The 27368-nt window shown below is 41.2% G+C and overlaps 2 protein-coding genes across 2 annotated transcripts in view; one reads left to right on the top strand and one right to left on the bottom strand.

The window, feature by feature from the left end:
• The window catches only part of LOC142832944 (uncharacterized), a 776034-nt gene that overhangs the window by 603370 nt on the left and 145296 nt on the right, over positions 1-27368 (bottom strand). The window lies entirely within an intron of this gene.
• Positions 3910-4806, top strand: LOC142833007 (vomeronasal type-1 receptor 4-like). The gene has a single exon (XM_075943970.1). The coding sequence runs from the start codon at positions 3910-3912 to the stop codon at positions 4804-4806; it is 897 nt and encodes a 298-aa protein (XP_075800085.1).

The following is a 27368-nucleotide window of genomic DNA, read 5'->3' as shown; positions in this document are numbered from 1 at the left end:
AATTACATGCCCACATCTGGAAAAGTTGAAAAATTATAAACTTCAAACTTGCAGTTTAATTTCTTTTCATAATCTTAATCTATTACTAATCATTTGACTTAATCATGGGACTAGTTAATGAAAGCATTTAAGTATGAATTAGTATTATTAGTAGTATTATTAGTAATTTAATTTCTTCTCTGTGTACATGTGAATGTGTATGTGTCCATACACATGCATTTAATATCAGGCTCGGTGTGGGGGTGTGGTCAGAGGACAAACTTAGAACTTAGCTGTTCTTCTTCAGACACATTTTACACTTACAAATTTTTATTATACCATCTTTTTAGACAGTCTCTATCAGGACTCTAATTCTCTGATGATTCTAGGCTGGGTAGTCAGCAAGTTCAGTGGATCTTAGTTGATACCTCCACTTCAGTGCTTAGATGACCGATGTATGTTACTACACACAACTTGTTTTTAATGTCTTGTGGAGACTCAGTTTAGGACCTCCATATACAAAGCAAGGACTTTACCAACTGAGCCCTTTCCCTAACCTAATAGTAACTTTTAGGCTCCATTATTGTATTAAACATTATTTTTCCTGTATAATATCTAAGAATCAATGTAATATCTACGACTACATCTCAGAAATCTAGAGGCTAAAGCAGGAGGATTGCAGAAATTTCCAGTCCAGTTTACATTACAAAGTGAGGCCCTTTGTGAAATCCTTCACCAAATAAATAGAAATATGACATTACCAATTAGCTGTATACAATCTTATATTGTGTCCCTGATAATAGTGTCCTGCTAGGGTTTTAGTGAAAGGTGGGGTTATACGGATATGTGTATAGATGTATGTTAACCTATAAGAGACTAGAAAGCTATTGATCTGTGTTGTGCTTTGCCTAAGTGGAATCATATGTATGAATCTTACTTTTTCATTTCATTTGTTTTGTGTGAATACCTTGGTCTTTTACTTACATTGCTGCAGAGCACAGCATCATGAAAACATCAGTTGAGTATGTAAACTCTTAAAGAACATGTGACTAAGTCTAATGTTAAAAGGTGTATCTTACATATATATATGAATTGTGAACTTTGAAGGCAAAGACACAAGTGTTGGATGACTGACACATGGTTTTGTGTATCTTTTGTTACACATATTCTCATATCCCAAAATGATTGTTCCATTGTGATCACAATGTCTGTGTGTGAGATGCTTGCTGTATCTACATCCATACAAAGAGCTGCTGTTTTCTACAGTGCTTACTTAGCACATCTGCTGCTGCGCTATGACAATAGACAATGGATCCTAAGAAAATCATTTATCATTTGTTTGTTCCTTATTAAGAGTGCTCATTTTTCAGAGACTTCTGTTGAAAAGATTCACATCCTATCATTTTGTTGTCTATTTAGCAAGAGTTTTCCCTACAGAATACTTTCTGAGTGAATTTCTGTTCTCCGCAATTCCTTCCTCATGTGAACAAGCATGCATGACTATAGCCACGTCTTTCTATAAAATTTGATGAGACCTAGTTCTTTGGGTAAAATCTCAAATATCACTTTATGGTTAGTGACTATATGATTAGGGTGTTTTTGATGTATGATAAACATATTATATAAGAATAGATAAATATTCACATTGTTGTGGGCACATATTTTCATTTTCTTAGGTTTAAATTTCAGATGAGAAATTCATGGGTTTCATACATGCTGAAAGAATTTTTTTATAACTATTTATTTAAAAACAATCTTTTCTCATTTTACATACCAATCTCAGTTCCTACTCTCTCCTCTCCTCCCATTCCTTCCACTTTCCTCCCACCCCACCCACAACCCAGTCTTCAGAGAGGGTAAGACTTCCCATGAGAAGTCAACAAAGTCTGACCATATCACTTTAAAGCAGGACCAAAGCCCTCCCCATTATATCTAGGCTGAGCAAGGTATCTCTCCAAAGAGAATGGGTTTCAATATGCCAGTTCAAGCAGTGGGGATAAATTCTGGTCTCACTGCCAGTGACCCCCACAGATAGCCCCAGGCATACAACTGTCACCCACATTCAGAGGGCCTAGTTTGGTCCTATGCTAGTTTCCTAACTGTCATTCACAGTCAGTTAGCTCGCCTTAGCTCAAATAAGCTGTTTCAGTAGATATCCCCATCATGGGCTTGACCCCTTTGTTTGTATTATTGCTCCTCCATCTGTTTGACTGGGGTTTGGGAGCTCAGCCCAGTGCTTCACTGTGGATCTCTGCATTTGCTTCCATTGGTTGCTGGATGAAGGTTCTATGATGCCAATTAAGGTAGCCATCACTCTGATTATAGAAAAAGCCAGTTCAGGAACCCTCTCCACTATTGCTTAGGGTCCTAGCTGGGGTCATCCTTGTGGCTTCCTGGGAATTTCCCTTGTGCCAGGTTTCTTGCTAGTCCCACAATGGCTCCCTGGATCAATATATCTTTTTTCTTTCTCTCCCTCTCTGTTCTTCCCTAATCTCGACCACCTCTTCCCTCCTTTTTCCCTTCCACCCTCTCTTCTTCCGCCACCCCTACTCTCCCAATTTACTCAGGAGATCTTATCTATCTATTTCGATCCATGTATGTTTCTCTTAGGGTTCCTCCTTGTTACCTAGCTACTCTGGAATTATAGACTACAGTCTGGTTATTCTTCACTTTATGTCTAATATCCATCTCTGAGTGAATCCATACCATGTTTGGTATAGAGTACCTCACTCAGGATGTTTTTTTTTCTAGTTCCATCCATTTGCATGCAAATTTCAAAATCTCTTCTTCTTCTTCTTCTTCTTCTTCTTCTTCTTCTTCTTCTTCTTCTTCTTCTTCTTCTTCTTCTTCTTCTTCTTCTTCTTCTTGCTGTAGTACTGCATTGTATAAATGTACCACATTCTCTTTTTCTATTATTCAGTTGAGATGCATCTAGGTTGTTTCCAGGTTCTGGCTATTACAAATAATGCTGCTATGAACATAGTTGAGCAAATATCCTTGTAGAATGGTTGAGTATCCTTTGGGTATATACCCAAGAGTGGTATTACTGGGTCTTGAGGTGGGTTGAGTCCCAATTTTCAGAGGAACTGCCATACTGATTTCCAAAGTGGCTGTATATGTTTTTACCCTCACCAACAATGGAGGAGAGTTCCCCTTCCTGTGTATTTTCTCCTATGCTGAGGAGTTGTATTAAAGTTTCTTTATGCCCTGATATGACTTGTAAATAGCAAGTCATTGTGGGATTTAGAAATGAGCCTCCTTTCCATTTCTATTCACTGCTCATTGGTTCTCAAAGGCAATTTGGTCTTACTTGATCATTATTATTGTTATTATCTCATAGATTACATCATGATTGCAGTTTCTCCTCCCTCTCCTCCTCCAGGTCTCTCCAGCCCATCTTCCCTCTCCCCCAGATCCATGCCCCCACCATCTTCTTTCAGAAAAGAGCAGGTCTCCCAGGGACAACAAACAAACATGGCATAATATGTATGATACAAGAAGACTAGATACACACAATCATATCAAGTCTGGGTGAGGCAATCCAGTAGGTGAAAAACGGTACCACAAGTAGGCAGAAAAGTCATCAACCACTTCCATTGCCATTGCTAGGAATCACACAAGAACACCAAGCTATTCAACCATAACATATATGCTGAGGAACTAGGTCAAACCCCTACCCTGATATTCTTAATCCTGACATTTCGAATAAAAGTTTCTGAAAGACTTCAGTAGTAACAGTAACAAAGTATTTTTGAGGCGGGGTCTTGTTATGTCGCCCACAATAGCCTTGCAATCTTGAACATATGTAATTCTTTCACACCAGCAAAAAATATTTTTTTAAAAAAAAAAGCTACAAAAGTTCAAGTCACCATTTTGATCAGAGAATGTATTGTTTGCCATAATGTAGGTGGAAAAGTACTAAATGACAGAATGGACCTCAAAGATTTGGCAATAGGAATAATATTCTTACTTCAGAGCACAGTTGGAATTCTGGGAAATCTTTCTCTTCTTTCCTGCTACTTCATCCGTTACCACATTGAACAGACATTAAAGACCACAGATGTGATTCTCACACACCTCTTCACAGCAAACTTCTTGATTATTCTTTCTAAAGGAATGCTAGAGACAATGAAAGCTTTGGGGATGAAAGGGTTCTTTAATGATTTCAGCTGCAAACTTCTTTTGTATATTCAAAGACTTGGCAGGAGCATGTCCATGGGCACCACCTGTCTCTTGAGTGTCTTCCAAGCCATCACCATCAGTTCGGGTGACTCCTGTTGGAACGGTCTTAAAGTCAAAGCTCCAAAGCATATTGGACTCTTTACTTCTCTCTGCTGGATTCTCTACATATCAGTAAACATGATTTTCCCTGTGTATTTGTATACCAAGGGGAACAGCAATAACCTGACACATAAGAATGATATGAAATACTGCTCCACTGTAGGTCATGATGAATTCACGGGCTTATTATATACAGCTTTCTTTGTTTTTCCTGAAATTTTGCTTTCTGTTCTCATTATCTGGTCCAGCGGTTCCATGGTTTTAATTCTGTACAGGCACAAGCAGCAGGTTCAATATATGCGCTGTATCCGTGTTTCCTCTAAAACATCCCCCGAATCCAAAGCCACCCAGAGCATTCTGGTTCTGGTGTTCACCTTTCTAGGTTTTTATGCCCTCTCCTCCATCTTACAAGGTTGTGTTGCTCTCATATATAATCCTAGCTGGTGGCTGCTGAACATCACAGCCATAATTTCGCTGTGTTTTCCTACATTGGGCCCCTTTGTTATGAGTCATTATGCCACTGTGCCAAGACTGTGCTATTCATGAGTATGGAATTCAAAATTCCATAACTGTATCATAGGTATGAAGATTTTATGGTCTCTTATTCATAGTATCTAAAATTTTATGTTCGCGTGTCTTTCAAAACATCAACATACAACTAATTCCGTAGTCACTGGTCTTCCTATGGGACTCTATACTATGCATGTGGATTTTCATCTTGTTGAAATTAGTACCTGAGATAACATAGCAGAGGTAAATACAGCAAGTCACTCTAATGTGAGTTAATAGTTGGTGGAAATCTTAAATACTTTTGCTTAAGGCAAATAAATGGGTTGAGCTTCAATTTTTTTAGCATCAGTTTCCAGAGAGTAGGTGACCAAGAAGAATACATGTATTGGAAAACTTTTCCAGAAGCAAGCACAGCAAAGAATATTAGTGGATGTTGTTGGGAGATAACTTTTTAAATAAATCCATCATGTATGTTTATTATTTTTACAGATTCCCCTTCCTATTGTCTTCATTATAGCTAAAAAAACAAGTTTGTTAGAAGACTATTCAATGCCATTTCTGAAGTGTAAAATAAAATTCTTCTGCTGTTCAATTAAATAGGGATGACATTTCTGTCTAAGAAAATAGTTGTGATAATTTGCTAGCACTTACCTTTGTAAAATTGTTTTTTATTAGTGACTTTCAGGTGAAGTTACACTCAATTGCATGTACCCACCAACATTGGAAATAGTGAGAAAACCAAGAGTCACCAGAAGAATGTTCGTGTTGCCTGGTATTCCCTGAGTAGTAAACACTTGTGTTTCTTTCAAACACTTATGCTTACAGCCAGTGTATAATGGTGATTTTCAAAATGATCTTAAACTTTCCATTGCATTTGGAAATAAACTGTTATGCAAAATTCCCAGATTTCTATAAAATTAGAGCTAACACTCTATAAAAATGGGAGTCCATGTAGGTATTTAGGCTAGGCTGTTTTCTTTTTTTATGTCCATTTTTTTAAGATTTATTTATTGATTATGTATACAGCGTTCTGCCTACATATATGCATTAACACCAGAAAAGGACAACAATCACATCAAAGACAGTTGTGAGCTACCCTGTGGTTGCTGGGAATTGAACTCAAGACTTCTGGACATGCAGCTAGTGCTCTTAACCTCTAAGCCATGTCTCTAGCCTATAGACTGTCTTCTTTATATATCTAATTAATCTATATTACAATCCAGAATGTTTCAATTATTTAGAGAATTGGGATGCAGAGAGTTAAATGACTTAGTTATTATCATCAAATTCTGTGAAACTGAACATGTAAACGATGTGAAGTTGGTATAGTAAAAGAAATATTTTCATTTGTTGAATATTGACAAGCCTATGCTGTTTTACATAGAGTATAGGACTTTCTTTTGAGACTTCTTTTTTATTGATTTTTTGTGGATTTCACGTCATGTATTCTTGATTCCATCTGTCTCCCCATCCCTTCATAGCTGCCCTCTGTCCTTGCAATCACCGCCACCCCCAAAAATTAAATTTAATTTTAAAAAAACCAAATAAGCAAAAAGAAAAGAAAAGAAAAATGAACTAACATTAAACAAAAGTAAATAAATCTTGGTGTGGAAGCTGTACTGTGACACAGTGAGTCACACAATATACCATTTATTCCTTACATATTTACTTGCAAGTGTTTATAGAAATGCAGTGCAGAAAAACTGTCAACCATGTTTTAAATAAATGCTGACTGGCCAGGCAAGAAGTATAGACAGGTCAACCAGACAGAAAGTAGAGGTGGGGTGATGAGAACAGGAGAATGCTAGAAAGAGGAAGCCCATTCCTTCTACTCCAGCCCAGACCACCTGGAAGCAAGATGTAACCTGCCAGGCTGAGAAAGGTTCTGAGCCATGTGGCTAGCATAGATAAGAACAATGGGTTAATATAAGCTACAAGAGCTAATAAGTAGCCTGAGCTAATGGGCCAATCAATCAGTTTTATAACTTATGGAGATCTCTGTGTGATTTTCTTTCTTTGGGGCCTGTTGGCTGTGGGGTATTGGGTGGGACAGAAACCCCCAACAAACCAGCCTCTCATGTTACAGAATGGCACCCAACATGGATAACTGCATCTACAAAAAGCCTGAAAAGGCTTGGAAAAGAATAGAGTAAAGCATGTTTTCTTGGTAGCAGCAATTTCTCTGCTCTGCTTGCTAGAGGCAAGCAAGTGTTCTCATCTAAGAGAGGCTTCCTAACTCAGCTTTAGCTTTGCAGCTCTTTTAAGAGGTCCTGCCACAAAACACTTAAATGGTGTTGATGAAAAGATGAACACATGCTTTTCAGTTTTCAGCCGTAGCAGGAAAAAAGCTGTGCTGTTTTAAAATGCTGGCTTTCTGTGCCATCCTGCCAGGGCAAACTTTCACTCTTTCAGGCAAGCAGTCTAACTGAGTGTGGTCTGTGAGCAGAATGCTGCAGCTTGCTTGCTGGTAGGGACCTTGAAATGCCATAGAGTTGTGGCAGTAAACGTGGCTACAGCCGGTACCTTAGCCATAAGGCTGAAATCTCAGAAAGCTAAGAAATGGGCTGGATCTAGCCATCAAAGCCACAGCTTTAATCCTCTCCACACTGCTTAGTAAATTAAAGACTCATGTGATCACAAAAAAGAGAGATATACAGTAAAAGAAAGATTCAAACTCAAAGAAAATCTCTAAATGGTTTACAATCTCTAAATGTTAAAAATATTGCAGGCTAAAAGTTAAAGTTCTTAAAGAAAGAAAGAAAGAAAGAAAGAAAGAAAGAAAGAAAGAAAGAAAGAAAGAGAGAGAGAGAAAGAAAGAGAGTGGTTGGGTGTGGTAGTGCACACCTTTAATCCCAACACTTGGGAGGCAGAGGTAGATTGACCTCTGTGACTTCAAGGGGCAGAGGTAGATTGACCTCTGTGACTTCAAGGTGTGGTAGCACATGCCTTTATAAATGCGGCCGAACTAATCCAAGATAGGTATTTTGAAAATACCTTGAATTCAAAATTGAAGTCAAAAGGTATGTTACTTTGGAGAAGAGATTTTGCTTTTGTTTCCACAGGAAATGAGAAGCTGTGGATTCATTCTGAATTAAGAAAAATCAGGTTTGATCAAGGAAGACCACCTGATAAATCTCCAGTAGAAACAGATGGCCCGGATGTCTAAGTTCTACATCCAGAACAGATTCAAGACTGCTGCCTGAGATGATCAAAACTCATAGGATACTTCAGTCAGGACTTGATCATAATTCTAAATTTTCTTTAGGTCCCCATAAGATTATCAGCACCCCCAACTAGCCGGTAGTAGCCTTGAATACTATGCCCACATTCCCAAAAAATGGACTATGGATATTTTCCTTTGTTTAAAAAAAAGAGAGAGAGGGAAGTGGTGTGGGAGAATTGTCTGTATTTTGTCAATCATGTTTTAAATAAATGCTGATTGGCCAGGCAGGAAGTATAGACAGGTCAACCAGACAGGAAGTAGAGGTGGGGTGATGAGAACAAGAGAATGCTAGGAAGGAGGAAGCCCATTCCTTCTACTCCTGCCCAGACTACCTGGAAGCAAGATGTAACCTACCCAGCTGAGAAAGGTTCTGAGCCATGTGGCTAGCATAGATAAGAATAATGGGTTAATATAAGCTACAAGAGCTAATAAGTAGCCTGAGCTAATGGGCCAATCAATCAGTTTTATAACTTATGGAGATCTCTGTGTGATTTTCTTTGGGGCTTGCCAGTTTTGGGGTATTGGGTGGGACAGAAACCCCAACAAGCTGGCCCTTCAGGTTACAGAAATGAGTCATTTTTCTGGTCCAAGGCCTATGACTTCTGCTACACCATTGATAATGAACCCTTGCTGGGACTCTTTTTGGATATCCTGTTGTTGCCTTGCATCACAAAGATCCTGCAACTTTGGATCTGCAGGTCCAAAACTTTAACATGCTCCAGAAGTTCATAGATGAGGTAGATATTGGGGTGTGCCAATTCATAGCCCTGGTTTTGGGTGTATAGGTGATAGCTGGGTAGGTCAGCTTGCCAGTTGTCCCTCGTTAACAACATGAGAGCAAGCTCTCCAGAATGTCCTGGCTAGGACACCCACTGCAGCAGGCAGTATGAAGTAGGACAAGTTCTCCTGCTCTCACACCCTAAGGACCAGCTCATCTGCACCCATACCACCAGGACCAGCTTTATTGTTTTGCTCTGATGTGGGATTCCCCTGTGTATGCTGTGGATACCATTGGTGAATAAAGAAACTGCCTTGGTCTGTTGATAAGGCAGAACGTAGATAGGTGGGGGAAACTAAACTGAATGCTGGGAGAAAGGAGGGAGAGTCGAGGAGAAGCCATGTAGCTCTGCTGGAGACAGATGCTGGAACTTTACCTGGTAAGCCACTGCCATGTGGCAATACACAGATTAATGGAGATGGGTTAAATTAATATGTAAGAGCAAGCCAGTAAGACACTAGAGCTAATAGAATAAGCAATAATTTAAACAATATAGTTTCTGTGTGGTTATTTTGGGTCTGAACTGCCCGGTGGCCAGGAAACGAACAAGCAGCCTTCCTCACATTGCTCAGGCAAGGTTCAGGGCTAGCTCTGGTGAATGAGTTCTGTAGTTAATGAGCTACAAGGCCAGCCTTGCTGCTCTTGTTTTCCCAAAGCAAGCTGTCCCACCTGCCTCAGGTGGCAAGGGGTGGAATGGAGCAGGGAAGGTATCTTTCTTTCACCCATGTCACATGGCAGATGAGGGTGGGGTGGGGTCAGTTCTCTTGCCTTCATATCCTCAGGGACAGCTGACCTTGTCTCCCCATTCCACCCACCTCCCTACCCCCTTACCCTTCCAACCCCACCAACAGTATCAGCTCTACTCTTACCATGTTGCATGCAGGAGGTACAGGCAGAGTGCTTCAGCTGGTGAGGGGCAAGACCAGCTCTTCTACTCTTGTGAACTCATGGCCAGCCATCCCGCCTGCTGCAGAGTTGAGGGATGGGGGATGAGAGATAGCATCCCTCTCTCACCCACTCCACCATATGGCAGATGAAGGCTGGGGCATGTCTCTCACTCACATTCCAGGGTTCAGATCCCATCAACAGGATCAGCTCTATTGTGCTGGTCAGGAAAAGTGCAAGAACCACTCTCTGGAGTGTTACAGTAAGTGAGGGGCAGGGTAAATTATTATACTCTTTGCCCCTGGGATAGATCTCATGCCTTCAGGGCCAGGCCCCCTGCACCTCCACCAGCAGGGTTAGCTCTACTGTGCCGCCCAGGTGAGGGACAGGATTCCCTTTCCCAAGTGCTACAAGTGCTACAACTGGTGTGGTGGGGCTGGGGTCATTTCTCTTTAGAACTAGAATCAGTGAGGGGCAGGGATAACTCTGTACAACCCTATCCTCATTGTCTTTAATGGTAACAGGAACCATGGACATCAACACAGACCGAGGCTGTGGCAGTGCTATGGACCTAGACAAGGTCCTTGGCAGCACCAGATGACAGCATGGCCCCAGGTGGCAGGACAAGCCCCTCAGAACTCTATAGCCCCAGCAGTGGCAAGAACCTCAAACACTAACTGGCCCTAGGTGGCAGCCTAGAATTTAGAGGCAACACAGGCCCTGCATATCAACCTAGACCCTGGCTGAGGTTGAACCATACACCCAGACATGGTCCCTGGCAGAAGCCTGGGCCTGAATGTCATCATGGCCCTAGCTGGCATTCAAGTTACCCACGTAAGCATGGTCCCAGTTACAGCATGACAATCGAGCTCCAATAGGTAGCAGCCCAACTCCCAGTCATCTGGAGCTATGGACATCAACACAGACCCTGGCTGCAGTAGGACTATGGATCCCGACATGGCCTTCAGCAGAAGCTCAGGCCCAGACATCACCATGGTCCTGAGTGGCAGCCCAGGCCACCCAGATATATATGGCCTCAGAAGCAGCATGACCCTCAAATGTCCTCATGTTGTCAGCCCAGACTAAAGTCCTTGCAGTGCCCTCAGTGGTAGCAGGAGCTGCTGATATTTGTTGTGCTTTCCTGTCGCTTTAAGAGAGAAGCCACGCCCACTCCCATTACCTCTGACCTGCCTGCCGCCATCTTGGGCCCTTCCTTTTCTGCTTCCTTGACGTGCGTGCTTTTTATTATAAGGAAGACCTGGGAATGTTATGGTTTTGGTCCCTTTAAGAGACAAGTCACACCCATTCCCCTCCCTATCCGCTGAGGTAGGCTGATCTTCAGCTTCCAGCCTGAGCTCGTTCTCTTTTCCATCTTCCTCTCGGAGAGGCAGCTTTGCTTCTGCCTCTCTCCCCACTTCTCTGTTTCCCCCCTTCTCTGTCTCTTTCTCCTCTTCTCTTCTCTCTCTCTCTCTCTCTCTCTCTCTCTCTCTCTCTCTCTGTCCCCCCCTTCACCCTCCTCCATAACCCCCAGAATAAACATTCAACCTCACCCTGCATGTCGTGTCTATCCATGTTTTTGTCTTCTGCCAGCCTGCCATGTGTCTCCCTGCCTGGGACCAGCCATTGCTCAGGGACCAGCAGCCATCTCTGCCTGGGGCCCACTGCCTGCTGCCACATGGCCCGCCACCACTGCTCTGAGACCAGCAGCCATCTCTGCCTGGGACTGGCTGCTCCCAGGGCCTGCTGTCTGCCACCACATGGCCTGCCACCACCGCTCAGGCCACCACTCTGGGACCGGCAGCCATTTCTGCCTGGGACTGGCTGCTCCCAGGGCCTGCTGCCTGCCACCACATGGCCCGCTGCCACCATTTGGGACCTACAGCATTTCTGCTGCCTACTGCCACCAGGGATCTTGCAGCATTTTTTAAAAAAAGAATAACAATATTAACACAGGAACCAGCTCAGCAGGGCCACAGACCCAGATATACCCTTCAGCAGTTATCTGAACCTGGATGTCACCATGGTCCTGGGTGACAGCATAGGCCCCTCAGACACATCCCTTAGACACTGACATGGTCACAGATAGTGGATCAGCCTACAGACATCTGCAGGACCATTGGTAGTCACAGGAGCTACAGATATCAACATAGACCACAACAGCTGCATCAAGGCCATGAACCCAGTAATGGGCCCTGTTAGCAGATCTGCTTCTCTCTCTCTCTCTCTCTCTCTCTCTCTCTCTCTCTCTCTCTCTCTCTCTCTCTTTCTGTCTGTCTCTCTCTCTCTTTCTGTCTCTCTCTCTCTCTCTCTCTTTCTGTCTGTCTCTCTCTCTCTCTTTCTGTCTGTCTCTCTCTCTCTTTCTGTCTCTCTCTCTCTCTCTCTCTCTCTCTCTCTCTCTCTCTCTCTCTCTCTCCTCTCTCATTTTCCCACCATTTACTCATAATGGTGCCTGATCACCCAGCTCTGCCCACCCAGGGTAAGTGTCCTGGGGTGAAGCTGTAGCTGTCCTCCATGCACTGGGTCTCATGGAACCAGGTCTAGGACTTTAATAAAAAAAAAAATTTCTGAGTGATAATAAAATAAGTATGAAAACCAGAAGCATATAAATGAATAAAGCAATTAAGGTAGTCCCAGAGGAATAGAATCTGTGATACTGGACAGTGGGGAGGCATTCAGCAGACTGTCTTCATCCAGGGAATGTATGACTACATCATCCAGATACATGAAACCAAGAATGCAAAGAGACCCTGTATATAATATGTTTACACCCAAGTACACGTAAGTACTTATGAGACAGCTTATAGGTCAGGCCTGTAACATTAACACACACAACTGGTGAGAGGATAGAAGGATTATAATGATACACCAAAACAAAAGTTATACAAGAACAAACTATGTTAAGAATTTCTCAGTTCAGCAGAAGATAACATGGGCAACTGTACAACGGGGCTGTCATCTGAATCCTGTGCACTGGCTTATTATACCTGGAGCGAGGTTGAGGACTTGGATAGAGACCAGTGAATTTCTTCAGTTAAGAAGCCAATGGAAACCACAGTTATAAGGAGGCTACATTATTTTACCTATCACAATCCCACCCCAATTTACTTGAACTGAGGTGTCCTTGAAAGCAAACACTGCAGAAAATAATCCCCCTGTGAGGCGCGAAGTGATGAAGAATAACTTAGAAGATGTCCAAAGCCATCCCCTGATAATCTTATCCATCTGGTAACAGATAAAAACAAATCTCATTTTCTCTGTTTGTTCTGGCCAGGACTTGCTCTGCGTAAATATTTCAGTTCACAGATTCTCCAAATCATTGATAATAGTTCTACAGTGGGGTGTTCAGAGTAATGACACAGATTTAAAAAAAAACTGCATTAACATAATGATACAAGGAAATAAACAGACCAGTTGACGATTGCGGGCTACATTCTTAGTTAAACATTCTGTTGCTAGAACAAAACAAGTAATGCTCACACCCTAGACCAAAACATTCTGCTGGCAAACCACTCCCTAGGTGGATTCCATTGGTATCTCCCTAAGGGAGTAGGAACTTATTTAGAACCTTAGACTTTTGTTTGAGTTAGAAACTTCTACTTAGTTAGAAGAGTTATTCTACTTCTCCATACCTGAAATACAAGGTCTGGCTATTAGCCACACCTATTGACAATAACTTTGAGAGAGCAAAACTCTCTAATCTAAATATGAGTCTCTTTGGAGGATTTTCCATTCTGAATCTTATCAGTAAACAAATTGTCAAAACACAGGTGGTGGTTGCACTCACCTTTAATCCCAGCACCTAAGAGGTAGAAGCTGACAGGTCTCTGTGAGTTCAAGGTCATCTTGGTCTACAAGAGCTAGTTACAGAATAGCTAGGGTTGTTACAAAGAGAAACTATGTCTCAAAAAAAAAAAAGACATGGGTGACAGGAAGTTGGGTGAAACAAGCAAAGGAAAGTGAAATAATCTAGGAAGGGCAGTGAGCATCAGATGGTTTAAGGGACCAGTACAAAAAGGCAGTGATTATAGAGTCATGCGATGTGGCTCAGCTGTCTGAACTTAAGGGACCAGGTCATTCCTTATTTTCACAAGTTCTTGAAGTACGTGAAAGTTGAGAATCAAGGTTTCAAGGCTGCTTGTTATAGAGGACACATGGGCCTACTATGAGTTGAGATGTTTGAATTAAAGACAGATAGAGGGCAAGCAGGAGACAGGAACAACGTTTCCTGGACTTTGTGAGAGAGAATGAAGGTTGTGATAGATAAAATGAAGTACCTCAGAGAGATGATAGGCCGGAGGGTGCAGCACAATGTGAGTGGCCAAGTGGAAGGCAGAACTAGTGGAAGTTGGGTTTCTGAAAGTCACATGATTAATGAAATGGAGGATGGTGTGGACTGAACCATTTGTTCAACAAGAGCCTGATTCCATTGAATGAGCACTTGCTAAGCTACAGCTGTGCAGTTATCTAGTGACACAGCTCCTGGGATTCCAACCTGACCATCCCATCTCTGACACAGATGCACTAGGGCCTGGCAACAGCTGTACTGATTCATATATATCTCTTATTGGGTAGTGAAACAAGATTTTAATCTTCTTGATAGAAAAGGTCAGTTAAGATCAGTTCCTCACAATGGCATATTTGTTTGTTTGTTTATTTATTTATTAAAGATTTCTGTCTCTTTCCCGCCACCGCCTCCCATTTCCCTCCCCCTCCCTCGTCAGCCCAAAGAGCAATCAGGGTTCCTTGCCCTGTGGGACAATGGTATATTTTATTTCATTGCATACTACACTGCAATAAAAGAGTCAGCAACATCTAGCATTTTGTATTTGCAATATCTGTTTTCACAAATAGTGCAGGAATATAAAAATTAATAGAAAAAGTAAAATGAGAGAGCTGTGAATCATTCATTGTTACATGTTTCAGATTGTGACAAGCAAAGCTGCATGACCTCACTCTGGAACTGAGGAGTCTCAAATACTTTGGAATGAGTGAATATACCATTTCACTCTCATAGATTGCTTAAAGAAGCACATGCCCCCAGCTCTGTGTTGTCCCAGGCTACTTCTAAAATGCTACATGAAGTTCTGCTTATAATGTTCAACCAAATTACCAGTTTTCCAATCTCAACACAACCATGGCCAATTGCTTCACAATGACCACCCATTTTTGGTACTAATTCCCTTAATTACGTTTGACCAAAGGCAAATAATGTAGGTGATATTTTTGTGGCCAAATCCATAGAAAGCATAGTCCATCATGACTGGGAAGCAAAGCAACAACAAGTGGCAGGCAAACAGCAGGAGCAGAAAGCTGAAAGACAACCTCTTGGACCACGTGTTCTAACAAGAGTCAAAAAATAAAATAAACAAAACTGGAAGTAGGGTGATACTATGAACCCTCAAAATTTACCCTGAACAACAAACTTCCTTTAGCAAGGGTGCATTCCCAAGATTCTCCAAACAAAATGACCACATGAGTATCAAATGTTCAAACGCCCAAGCCTATGGGTGACATTTTTTATTCAAACAACACATATAGGTTATTCTGATATACTTTAACACTGAGAAAGCCCCCTGGCTTGTGTGGTGTTTAAACAAAAGAGTCTAGTGAGATGAGAGAGACGTTTAGAGAGATGCTCTTTTGTAAGACCAGAGTTGAATTCATGCACTCACATAAGACCCTAAACTGCCTGTAAACAACATTCCAGAAGATCCAAAACCTTTTCTGGCCTCCTCAGCACCAGTACAGATGGGGTACACACTTAAGCAGACATGTGCATGTACATATAAATTGAAATCAAAATAAATGTAAAAAGCCAAACAAAAGAACAGGTACGTAAATTAATCAGAAATGGTTATGAACCTGCCTATTTTAGGAATAAGGCTCTGTACTGAATTCTGCCCATGACTGAGCTGATATTTGTAACTTTTCCAGGATTATTTGTATAACACTATTTCTTAATTGTATTCAATTGTATACATGAGCACAGTCATGTCTAGTGTAGATTACATCATGTTTTCCCTTTTACTCATACTTTAGTCGATGTCTGTTGAGACTTGTTCTGTATCTGTTTAAGTGATAAGCGTTGGGAAAAGTTCCATGAGGTAGTCATAAGAATCTATATTCTTTTCTTTTGGATGAAATATTCTGTAAATTTCATTCTGTTAGGACCATTGTTATATAATGTCAGTTAGTTCCAGGATTTCTCTGTTATTGTTTTGTCCAAATGACCTGTATATTAGAGAGAGTGGGATACTGATGTCTTCCCATCTCAGTGATGGGGGGAAATGGGTGTGATAGAATGCATGAGAACTTTGGAGAATTACAGACCTTGAAAGAAAAAAAGAAAGAATGATAAAGGATAGAAGGATATGACATGTAACCAAGAGGCTAAAGTGAATTTACACATTCAGCATTAAAGTAAAGGATCAAATGGGAAAAGAAATTAACAAAGGTGAGTACTATATCTATGTAGGTTGTCATAGCAGGAAAGCACAGCCACAAAAAGAATATTAATGACCCCACCACACATACACACATACATTCAAAGGAGAAAGTGTATAAAGGATCACTCAAAACAAGGGATAAATTCTGTGGTGTAGTATAAAGAGTTCCAGATGAAATAGATGCAGATCTTATGTTGCCGAGTCTCCCTATGGTGTTTAATCAGGCAACGAGTACTTGGAACACTTTTGGAAACCTAAATTTCTTTCAACTGATGAGTGGATAATAAAAATGAGATACACATACACTATGTAATACTGTACAGCTCTAAAGAGAAATGAAATGCATTTTTGATGGGAATGGTGGTTACAGAATCATACACCCATATCTCAAAGTCCAGTAAAACCTTTTGGCACACTGAATGCTGCCATGGTCCTGACATTCACTGTGAACACACCATGAAGGAAATCAGTGGGTATCATCAGAGTCCATCATAGGTTTGGGCAATTGCTTATACTGGAATTTTTTTTTCTGGGTTTAAACTTGTTTCAGGACTCCATCTATACAATCAGTAGAAATTACCTGGAAAACAGAAGTAAGTTTGTACACTCTACACTGACCCCTGATTTAAATCTAGTAATATATTTTAATAGAAAATCCTTCCAATGTTTGTACTAACATTCCAGTTTTCATGTAAGCCCTTCACTTTAATGTTTTTCAAAAACTGTGCTTTCTTTAAGCCAATAACTTTATTTAATTAAGGAATTAATAAATATTGGCATCAGTAACTGAGACCTTGAGGTTAGCCACTGGGAACTAGGCAGTAGGAGTGATCTTGTCACCACAATTTGCACTCAGAATCGTGGGGAACCTCTGTCTCCTCCATCGTTACTTCTCCCACATTGCACTGAGGTGAGCTGAAGAATGCAGATCCGCCTGTGCATATCTGCTTGTAGCCAAGTCCACCGTCATTTATTTCTAAAGAAATTGCTTGGATGGCAACTTGACTTCGAAGATTTTTGTATGAAGATTCTCTTTATATTTTCCCAAGATGGGGAGAGGTGTGTCTGTCAGTAGCACCTATCTGCTGAGTGTCTGCCAGTCCATCATGATGAGCCCCAGAGACTCTAGGTGGAAGCAGTTTAAAGCAATCGCTCCCAGAGACTTGGACATCACTGTTTGCACTAGATTCAGCAAATGATATGTATTATCATTTCCCTATGTATGAATCTGGAAAAGTGAGCAAGAAAACATGACAAATATCAGAGATTTTGGATACTTGCCTGGTGTTGGTCATGACAAATCCATGGGCATACCACATACAGTGTTGCTGTAATTACCACAGTGTGGGGACCCCACTGTGGTCAGTGGATACATTGTTTAGTTGCCATACAGACAAAACAGAGCAGGCAACCATGCACAAGACCAAGGTGTCCTTCAAATTCTCCCAAAGTCAGACCTATGAAATTGATCCTTCTCCTAGTCAGCAAGCATTGTCTACTTTGACACACTTTTCTGCATCATTCAAGCTTTTATGTTTCCTTTTAAAATCACAGTTGGTTTATGGTGAAAGTATCTACAATAACCTTCCTGTCACTGTGATTGCTGTCAATCAGTAATTCTGTGAAATTGTTTCAAAATATTTAATTTTTTAAAGACAAAAGTTCTACTTACAGTGATGCTTTATCTGGCACTATTTTTTACTAAAGAAATGTGGAACTATTTTGACTAATCTACTTGTAATTTTTGTCTTAACTACATCTATTTAAAAATCCAAATTAACACAAAAAATCATTATTTGACTTTTTAAATTTTAATTATTAGAAAGCTAGAGATGGCTCAAGGATTAAGAGCACTGGTTGATCTTCCAGAAGATTCAGGTTCATTCAGTTCTTAGTGCCCCCTTGGCAGCTCACAACTGTCTTCAACTCCAGTTACAGGTAATCTGTTACCCTCTTTCTGTCCTCCTTAGACATTATACACACAAGCAGTACACAGATATACTCGTAGGTCAATTCCTCATATACATGAAATAAGAACAAATATTTTGAAATGTTGTGATTGAACAGAGATGCATGTACTATCTTACTCTGTAGTTCTGGTACCTACTTTGTTTTCTCATCTATTTTGATTTATTTAAAACATTCTTGTTTATACATATTCTCCACATCCTGTGTGTTTAGAACTGCATTGGTCCCAACTTAGAAAGTGTCTTCCAAACTTAATCATGTATAAAGTTATGGAATGCCCTTGTTCTTCATACAGGCTGAAATGGATTAATTAAAAATACTGCAGATTCCTGGTGGCTGCAGGCAGTGTGGCCCATGTGGCAGCAGGCAGTGGGCAGGGAGTCTCAAGAACAGCCAGTCCCAGGCAGGAGTGGCTGCAGGTCCCCAAAGAGGTGGCTGCTCCTGGGCAGGGAGTCAAACCACAAGAGACAGAGACATGGATAGGCATGCCATGAAGTGTGAGGTTGGATATTTGTTTAGTGGGTTATGAAAGGGGAAGGGAACGGGAGAAGAGCAGAAAAAGAGAGAGAAAGAATGAGAGGAAGAGACAGAAGAGGGGAAGAGAGGAAGTGAAGAGAGGCAGAGGCTGCCTCTTCAAGAGGGAGACTGAAAAGGAAAGGACTCAGGCTGTAAGCAGGAAGGAAGATCTGCCTGTAATTACCAGACAGGGAGGAGTGGGCATGGATGGTCTTTTAAAGAGACAGAACAGATCATTACACAGGCAACCTAAGGATCTCATCATTTATTTATCTTCTGCAACTTTTTAGTTTCTTCCCCCCCCCTCTCTCTGTGTGTGTGTGTGTGTGTGTGTGTGTGTGTGTATGTGTGTGTGTGTGTGTGTGTGTGAAAGTCATGAATGAATTGCTTGTGGAAATTTTATGACCTTGACACACCTCTGCATTCAAATTACATGTCAAAATCAGAAGACTGCCACCCACACAGCAGCCCTGCTGTCACTATCTCTGTGCCATGGCATAGCATTGGCGATCAGAAAGAAGCTGTGTATATATAACAAACGAATTCATTCTTTCCACCCTCAGATGCTATGTGAGTGGTTTCCAGCTAGGTACTATCCTTAGTAAGGCTACCCATGCCATAGTGATATTTGCGTAGTCTTCTGTTGGAAGTATATGTGTGCAGAGATGGAATCAGAGGATCATAACATTTCTATTAATCAGGTTCAGGAGATGGTGCCAAGTTTTCTGAAAAGGATCACATAATATTCACAGTCACAAGGATGCCTTAATCCTAAACCATTGTCATTTGCACTGTCATCCCATTTTAGAACATTAATTTATCTGTAAAAATATTTTCCATGTAATAGGATGGAATTTATTTTCTTTTAAATACTATCTTATACCTTGCAAATGTACAGCAGCTGTCTATTTATTTGTCCACAGTGGGAGGTGCTTTATTTTACTTTTAGAAGCTGGCACACATGGGTTTGCTTCTAAACTTGTTGGCACCTGTCATGTGTCACCCACATCAATATTACCTTAATCTCAGAGTTGTCTTTGCAGGTTTTGTGAATCCACATCTTGCCATTATCCTGTTCTTCTTTTAGCTCTATGGATTTTTTTCTATGCTCCATGGCCATGGTGGAGGTGACCTGTTCTAACACATAAATGCTGGTCTCCAGAGGTAATTTTGTGGGTTTGGTGGTAAAATAGACTCTGATGGGTTTTGTAAAGTCATATTTTGTTACATTTTATTAACTGTACATTAGTTCTTACTGATTTATTGGCGTGGATCACATGGAGACCATTGCTGCTTGACAAAGTTCCAGCAGTTCAACAGTGCAGACCACACTTCACCAGTACCTTTTTAATTTCATTTTTTAATTTTTCTTACTATTAATGCCTTTCCTTTTGGGAATTTTTGTGCAAGGATAAAAAATGTATACAATGGTAGCCTCTCTCAAAAAATAAAATAATTTTTTTTAAAAAAAATTCTTGCCACCACGGAACCAGGAATCCCATTTTGCCCTCCTACTGCTCCAAGAACAGGAAAGTTATAGAATTACTAGACAAACCTGATCCCAAGGATGAAATGCCTATAATTCAGATCCAAAGCCTGAGGCCATGAAGGGCAGGAGCTCAGTTAATAAATAAAGGGAAATCAGAATGGTACAGTATAATGGGAAAAGGATAAGACATTAGGACCTTTCCTTTCTGGAGCATTATGAGGGTAACAGGCCTATAGAGTAAGACTAAGAAATTGTAGTATACTTACTGTCTGCTTCCCAGAAGAAATCCTTTTTTCCCAAAGTCTGGCATTTGGATAACCGGTCTCCATTCCTTGGGGGTTTGAGAAAAGTTCTCTCTTGCTAAAGCAGTCATTCTTTTAATCTCTGACAAGAGGATTTTGTGGCCCTTTCATTAACATATGACTAGTACCTATTGTCAAGGTAAATGCTGGACTCCCCAACCCCTGATCTCCAGTCACACCCCTGCTCACACACTCTCTTTTCTCCCCTTTTCTCCTGTGTGCAACTATAGGTATAAAAGCGGCATTCTTTTTTTCAGTTAAACGATGTTGTCAGCCATACTGATTCACCCTTAAATCAAGTCCATTTCTTCTTCTTCCCCTGCAGATTCCCACTCCCCTCCTGCCCCCCCTCTACATTACTCCCCCAACCCTGCTGCCGACCAACTCCAGACATTCTCTTTGGCACATTGACCACCAAACCACCCCCACCCCATGAGGAAGCAAGTCACCAGCAACTGTTCTCATCATAAATATACACAAAAATATACATCAAAAAATTCTACATCAAAAATATACACAGTAAAGTAATTATATAATATCTCCTCTATGTGTGGGGTCATGATGTTGACATATCCAAACATATAGTTTCAAATGTATAAAGAAAGTCAATCCTCCCTCCTTCCTATCTTTCCTTCATTGGGTAAAAGGGGCATGAGTCAGGAAGAATGACAAGTTAGAACTGTTAAGTTTTTCTGGACTGACAAACCTCTCCACTGACACAATAATCCAAATTAGACCAAATCAGACTGAATTTTAAAAGGCCCAGTTTTAATGGATGCCAGCATTCCCAAGTGGCCCCTGGGAAAACATGGAGAGGGGGAAAGGAGAACTGGACCAACCACTGGAGAGGAAAATGAGGAGACCACATGTTCATTCTCTGGGGGGCAGTTTAAATAGCCTGTGGGGGTGGTCTTGACCTTCCCTGGAGAGGGGTTACCATTTGGTGGGCTTTCTTGGAAGTGGAGTTTGGATTGTGATTTCAATCACTCTGGAAGTGATTTCAAGTCACTTCCAGATAGGTGACTTGAAATGGAATTTTCTGTCCAACATTCCAAAATGAATGCCATGGGGTTGGGGTAAAGCCCCCAACTAAACATTCCAGACCCTTTGTATGAAAGGGTGCCAGGGGGCTGAGGTGATGCTTCCAACCAAACAAGAACCACTGGAGAAGTATGAAAGAGTGTTGTGAGGGCTTACCATTCTATATTAGTAGGTTGCAGGGTTCCGTTTTACATTATTTTGTATGCACATGTTAACATGTACCTAATGTGTTTGGTGGTGAATGTGTGTGGAGGCCAGAGGTCTTCCTCATTCTCCAACTTATTTTTTGAGACAAGTCATTAACTAAACTTGGAGCCTGCCAATTCTCCTGCCATGCTGGTCATTAAGCCCCAAGGATTCTCCAGTCAGTTTCCACCTTCCTGATTTGAGGTAACACCATATGCCCCCATACCTGGCTCAGTATATTCATGGGTTCTGGGCATTTAAAGTGAGTTTCCCATGCTTCTAGGGGGAGCATCTCACCAACCCAAGATTTTAGCTTTCAAAAGATATTAAAAATTAGTACAATAGTACATACTGTAAGAAATGCAGTTAATATCACGATAATTCCCTTAAAATTCTGCGAAGTCTTTTGTAACTCAATAACCTATAAATTCATAATGGAATGGTGAATATAAAAATACAAAAAAATGCTGGAAAGTGATGGTTCATGGCTTCAATCCCAGGACTCAGGAGGCAGAGGCAGGATCTTTGTGTGTTCAAGGCTAGACTGGTCTACAGAGTGAGTTCCAGGTCAGCCAGGGCTACACGCAGAAACCTTATCTTGAAAAAAATCCTAAAAAACAAAACAAACAAAAACAAAACAAAAAACTAAACAACAAAAAAGAAAAAAGATTTGGGAACCAATAAGCTAAATGTTTCTTTAAACAGTTACGTTACCTGCATCTAGTCACAGAAGAGATGCTTAGATGATGTCCATGTCCCAGTTCGGCTCTGCATCTTCTAAAGAAACACTATATTGGCTTTTGTATCTTCCCATGTGTACCTGAAATCTTGAGTTCCAAGCCTAAGCCCTCCTAAAATAGCATAGGTAGCTCCTAAGATGGTCCATGAGACTGTCTTCAAAATTCTCCTATGGATAGTCTAGTGGTTCTCATATTCCCAAAAGGCCCACAGAAGACATCAAATACTGTGGGTACCGCGATGCAACTGTGAGATCCACTCTTCTACAGAACCAAAGTGCCCATCTTCCTTTGAGCCCAAATGCTGTGGAAGTATAAGTCTTGGTTCTAATGACACAGTGGTATGAGTTTCCTCTGTCTAAATCCATTTCCTTAATTCCATCTCAGGGAGGTTTCCCAGGTGAACCCCTGCATGCAAACTTCAGCCATGGTCTATGTTTCCCTGAGAAGATGAGCTGTGATCTGTGGTACTCCTAACCAACCCATGCTATCCCACCTTATTTCTTTCAAGTGTTCTACATACATTTTCCACAGGGAACAGGACAGTTCAATGGTTCATACCTATTCCAGGAGGTTTATTATGTAAGAATTTTCCTGGGGAGATGCTATATACATACCTTTTCTGATGTGGAATTCCCCTCTGTATGCTGTGAATACTGTTGGCTAATAAAGAAACTGCTTTGAGCCTATAGCAGAGCAGGGCAGAACAGAGCTAGATGGGGAAAACTAAAGTGAATGCTGGTAGAAAAAAACAGAGTCAGTGTGAAGCCATGTATTCCGACCAGAGACAGATACTGGAACTTTACCCGGTAAGCCACACAGATGAATAGAAATAGGTTAAATTAGGATATGAATTAGCCAAAAATACACTTAAGATATTGGCCAACAGTATTGCAAATAATATGGTTTCTGTGTGATTATTTTGGGGTTAAGCAGCTGAGAACAAACAAGTGGCCTCATACAACACTAACCACCCAAGACAGGGAAACCATGACAGACTAAAGTAATTATTCTACTAATGTCCAACTTAGTGAATCAGTGAGTTTTTATTGGAGTTACCTACAGGAGTATATGTGAGGGGTTACTTTCAACAGCAGGAATCAATCAGATGAAGCTGCATCACTTTAAAAAGCCCACCCCAATATAGATGGCATCTCAAGAAAGCTGCAATGTTGGAGCTTCTGCATAGTTTATAGGCAGCTCCACAGGTCAGATTGTCTGACCTGAGTTGGTCTAGTCAGAGTCAACTTCCTCCAGCAATTATTTAATGCTTCTCTAACCCTGAGGAGGGGCAGCAGTAACTCTTGTCAAGTTTGTTTACTTCCTGAATCTCAAGTTTCCCAAGTCCTTCACTGAGCAAATGTTTCAACTCAGAGGAAATTGCTACACAAGGTCTCTCAAATGCATAGTGACTTATTGTTCCTAAATTCCATTACACAGTATTCTCTGACACTTACATAGTATCTGTAACTGTGTAGGACAGGAAACATGGCACAAGAATGGCCTATGGCCTAGGGAATTAACACCATGTACCCATCAACAAATCCTCACAATCAACACAACTCTTCCTGCATCTCCTGCCATCTGCTGATTGCCGAGACACACAGAACACTGCTATCATTCCAAACTCTTGTGAGATAATAACTACAGAACTGGAGAACTGTCCCAGGTTCCGACTTAGTCTGAATACATTCTTCCAAGGTTTTTTTAAAAAATAATTTTTAATAAAATTTTTAATAAAATTTTAAACAATTATTATCAATTTTACATGAATATAAAAATATATACAGTAGACTTACTATAAGTTCTCTGGCAATGAATGTCACCAGCCCTCTCAAAACGAAACAAAAATAAAAATAAAAAAAACATAGTTAAGACAAAAAATGCCAAATCAAGCTTTTGTATGGTTTGAACCTATGTAGGTCTTGTGTATACTGTCACAGTCTCTGTGGGTTCATATGTGCTTCAACCCTGTTGTGTCTGGAAGATACTGTTTCCTTAGAAACAGTTTCCTATGGCTCTTAGAACCTTTCTGCCTTTTCTGGTTCCTTTTCCACATAGGTCCTTGAGCCTTGATGAGAAGCATTTAGTAAAGGCATCCCACTTAGAACTGAGTGCTCCAAAGCCTCTCACTTTCTGCATACTGTCCAGTCATGGGTTTCTGTGTTAATTGCCATCTACTGCAGTAAGAAACATCGCTGATGAAGGCTGAATAGTATACTAATCTGAGTCCCAGCCAGGGACCACCCAGAGGCATTTTCAGGACAAATGTAGAAAATGACATCCTCTATTAAATAAAGTACAGGATAACCAATCTACAATCCACAGCCCCAGAGAGGCTAGATAACAAGGAGGGCCCAGAGAGGGATGCATGGATTTCCCTGGGAAGGGGAAACAGAAGAGATCTCCTGGGTAAACTGGGGTTAGAGGTGGAGGGTGGGGAGTGAAAATTTGAGGGAGTTGGGAGGCCTGGGTGAAGGAGGCAGATTAGGGGCGGGACTGAGGAGGAGAGTAAGGAGACATCTGGGGGGGTGCATTTGGGAGTTAGGAAGAAAACTGGTACCAGGGAAGCTCCCAAGAATCCACAAGAATGACACCCAGCTAAGACTCCTTGCAATAGTGGAGTGGGTGCCTGAACTGGCCATCTATTGTAACCAGAAGGTGAGAGCTTTTACCCAGTAACTGATGGAAGAAGTTGCAGAGCTCCATAGCCAAGCACTGGGCCTAGCTTCAGGAGTTCTCTTGAAGAAAGGGAAAACCGATTGTATGAGCTGGGGGTGGGGTGTCAAGATCATGACAAAGGGACCCACAGACATCTGACCTGAGCTCTTGGGAGCACATGGATTCTGGAACAACAGTTAGGGAGCCTGCATGGGATGGACCTAAGCCCTCTGCATGTGTGTAATAGTTGTGTTGATTGATCTGTTTGTAAGGCTCCTAGCAGTGAGATCAGAACCTATCCCTGGTGCTTAGCTGGCTTTGGGGAACCTGTTCCCCGTGCAGGATTTCCTTGCCCAGCCTTGATGCAGGGGGAAAAGTTTGGTTCTACCCCAACCCAAAGTGCCAAGCTTTGTTCAAGCCCATAGGAGGCCTGTGCCTTTCTGGAAGGAGATGGAGGAGGAGTGGATGGGGACGGGTGGGGGAGAAGGAATAGAGGGAGAGAAGGGGGGGTGAAACAGTGGTTGATAAGTAAAAGAAATGGGAAAATGTTAATAAAATAAAGTATCTAGGAATAAAACTAAAAAAAGAAAAGAGGAAATAATATCCTCAGACACTGTGGATGTGGGGTGCCATGGAAGAAAAAAGTAGTAAGTTACCCCTGGAAAGTCCAAGCTGAACATTCAGGGTATTCTCTTTCTACCTCACCCCCACTTACAGGTTCTCATATAAGCCAGACTTCCTTTTGAGCATGCAGCCGAGGATAAACTTTAACTTCAGATCCCATGTCTCTCTGGGATTAAAATTCACCACATTCAATTTTATACGGTGCTGAGGTCTCATAGTTAGTTTTTGTGAACTTGACAAAAACTTAGATTTATCTGGCAAGTGAGACTTGATTGATTTGTGAGGACCCAGTCCACTGTGAACAGAGCCATCAAGTGCAGTTGGTCATGAGCTGTATAAGAAAGGTATCAAGCAAGCAGAAATAAGCCAATAAGCAGCACTCCTCCATGGTTCCTGATTCAAGCTCCTGCCTTGGCTTCCCTCAGTAGTGGACTATAACCGGCAAGGCAAATAATAAGCCCTTTCCTCCCCATATTAGTTTTGGCTGGAGTGGTTTATCAGCAACAGAAAGCTAACTAGGGTCTCATATATGTTAGGCAAGCACACTAGCAACTGAGCTACATTCCTAAGCTATGGTCTTTACCTTCCAATGATGTTCTTTTGTAATCGATTTCACTGATGGGTGAAGACAATTAAAGGTGTCCTCTCCCTAAGCAAGTCACAGATTATTATTATTCATGGGTATTACTGTTACATGGATATTTATATTCAGGAATATTATTACTCATAGATACACTGGGTTTCTCCCATCACACTAATGAAGGTTTGTGTTTTTTCTCTATTTTTCATTTGCAGTGTGTGTGTGTGTGTGGGGGGGGTTATAGTGGTTAATGCTCTTTTCCTGGAGAAAACTCGAAGACTGACTTATTTTGATACTCAAGCTCGACTGGCTTTTATCCATTGCTCCTTTCCTGTGACAAAGATAAAAAAAAAAAGGAAGAGAAAAAAGGAAGGGAGGGAGGAAAGTAGGAAGGAAGCTGAAAGCCAGGCTCTGACCTTTCTTTTCTTTTTATATTTTTCATGTGGTGCTTTGAACCCTGGAACTTGAGCATTCTAGAAGTCACCTACAATGTACATAGAAACTGGAAGTTTTGGAGAAAAGAATGTTCCTCACTTCCTCCCCTCCCCTTTCCTTCCCACGCTTACTTATTCTGTAGAAAAATGATAGGGTGATGCTTGACATTTCCGTGAAAGTCTGTATCTAGAATGTTTTATACTGATGTGATGAAGCAAGTTGCAGAATTGGAATATCATCTATACTGTCATGGAGTCCTGTTCTCTTACTTTTATCTCTGATTTTCTGAACTTTTGCTTAAAAAAGCAAAATTCTCCTCCAGACAGCAAAAACAGAGATTCTCCATCCCACACAAGTAAAAATAGAGAACAATGCACTGAAGGGCTGAGGGCATGTGGGTTAGTTGGTAGAGTGCTTGCCTTGTATATATGAGTCTCTGAGTTCCATCCCCAGTGCCATATAAATTGGGTATGGTGATGCACACATGTAATCTCAGTGCCCTAGATGTAGAGGTAGGGAGATCAGGAGTTCAAGTCCAGCCTTGACTCCGTAGTAAGTTTGAGCTAGGCTGGGATACATGAAACCTGTCTCAGAGAGAAACTGGCACAAAAACAAGCAGAAGAAACAGATCATAGTATCCACATATCCATAGTATGAGCTCAGTCCTCAGCATTTAGTATCCTTGGAACAAACCATCAGTTCTCTCATATTTGAGGAATCCTCCTGG

This window comes from Microtus pennsylvanicus, chromosome 1 (genome assembly GCF_037038515.1).
Source record: "Microtus pennsylvanicus isolate mMicPen1 chromosome 1, mMicPen1.hap1, whole genome shotgun sequence".
Lineage (NCBI taxonomy): Eukaryota > Metazoa > Chordata > Mammalia > Rodentia > Cricetidae > Microtus > Microtus pennsylvanicus.
Note: the sequence above shows the minus strand (reverse complement) of the source record. Positions and strands in the feature narration are given on the sequence as shown.

Coding starts and splice junctions, on each gene's coding strand:
- LOC142833007 (XM_075943970.1), top strand. CDS start 3,910: ATGGACCTCAAAGATTTGGCAATAGGAATAATATTCTTACTTCAGAGC.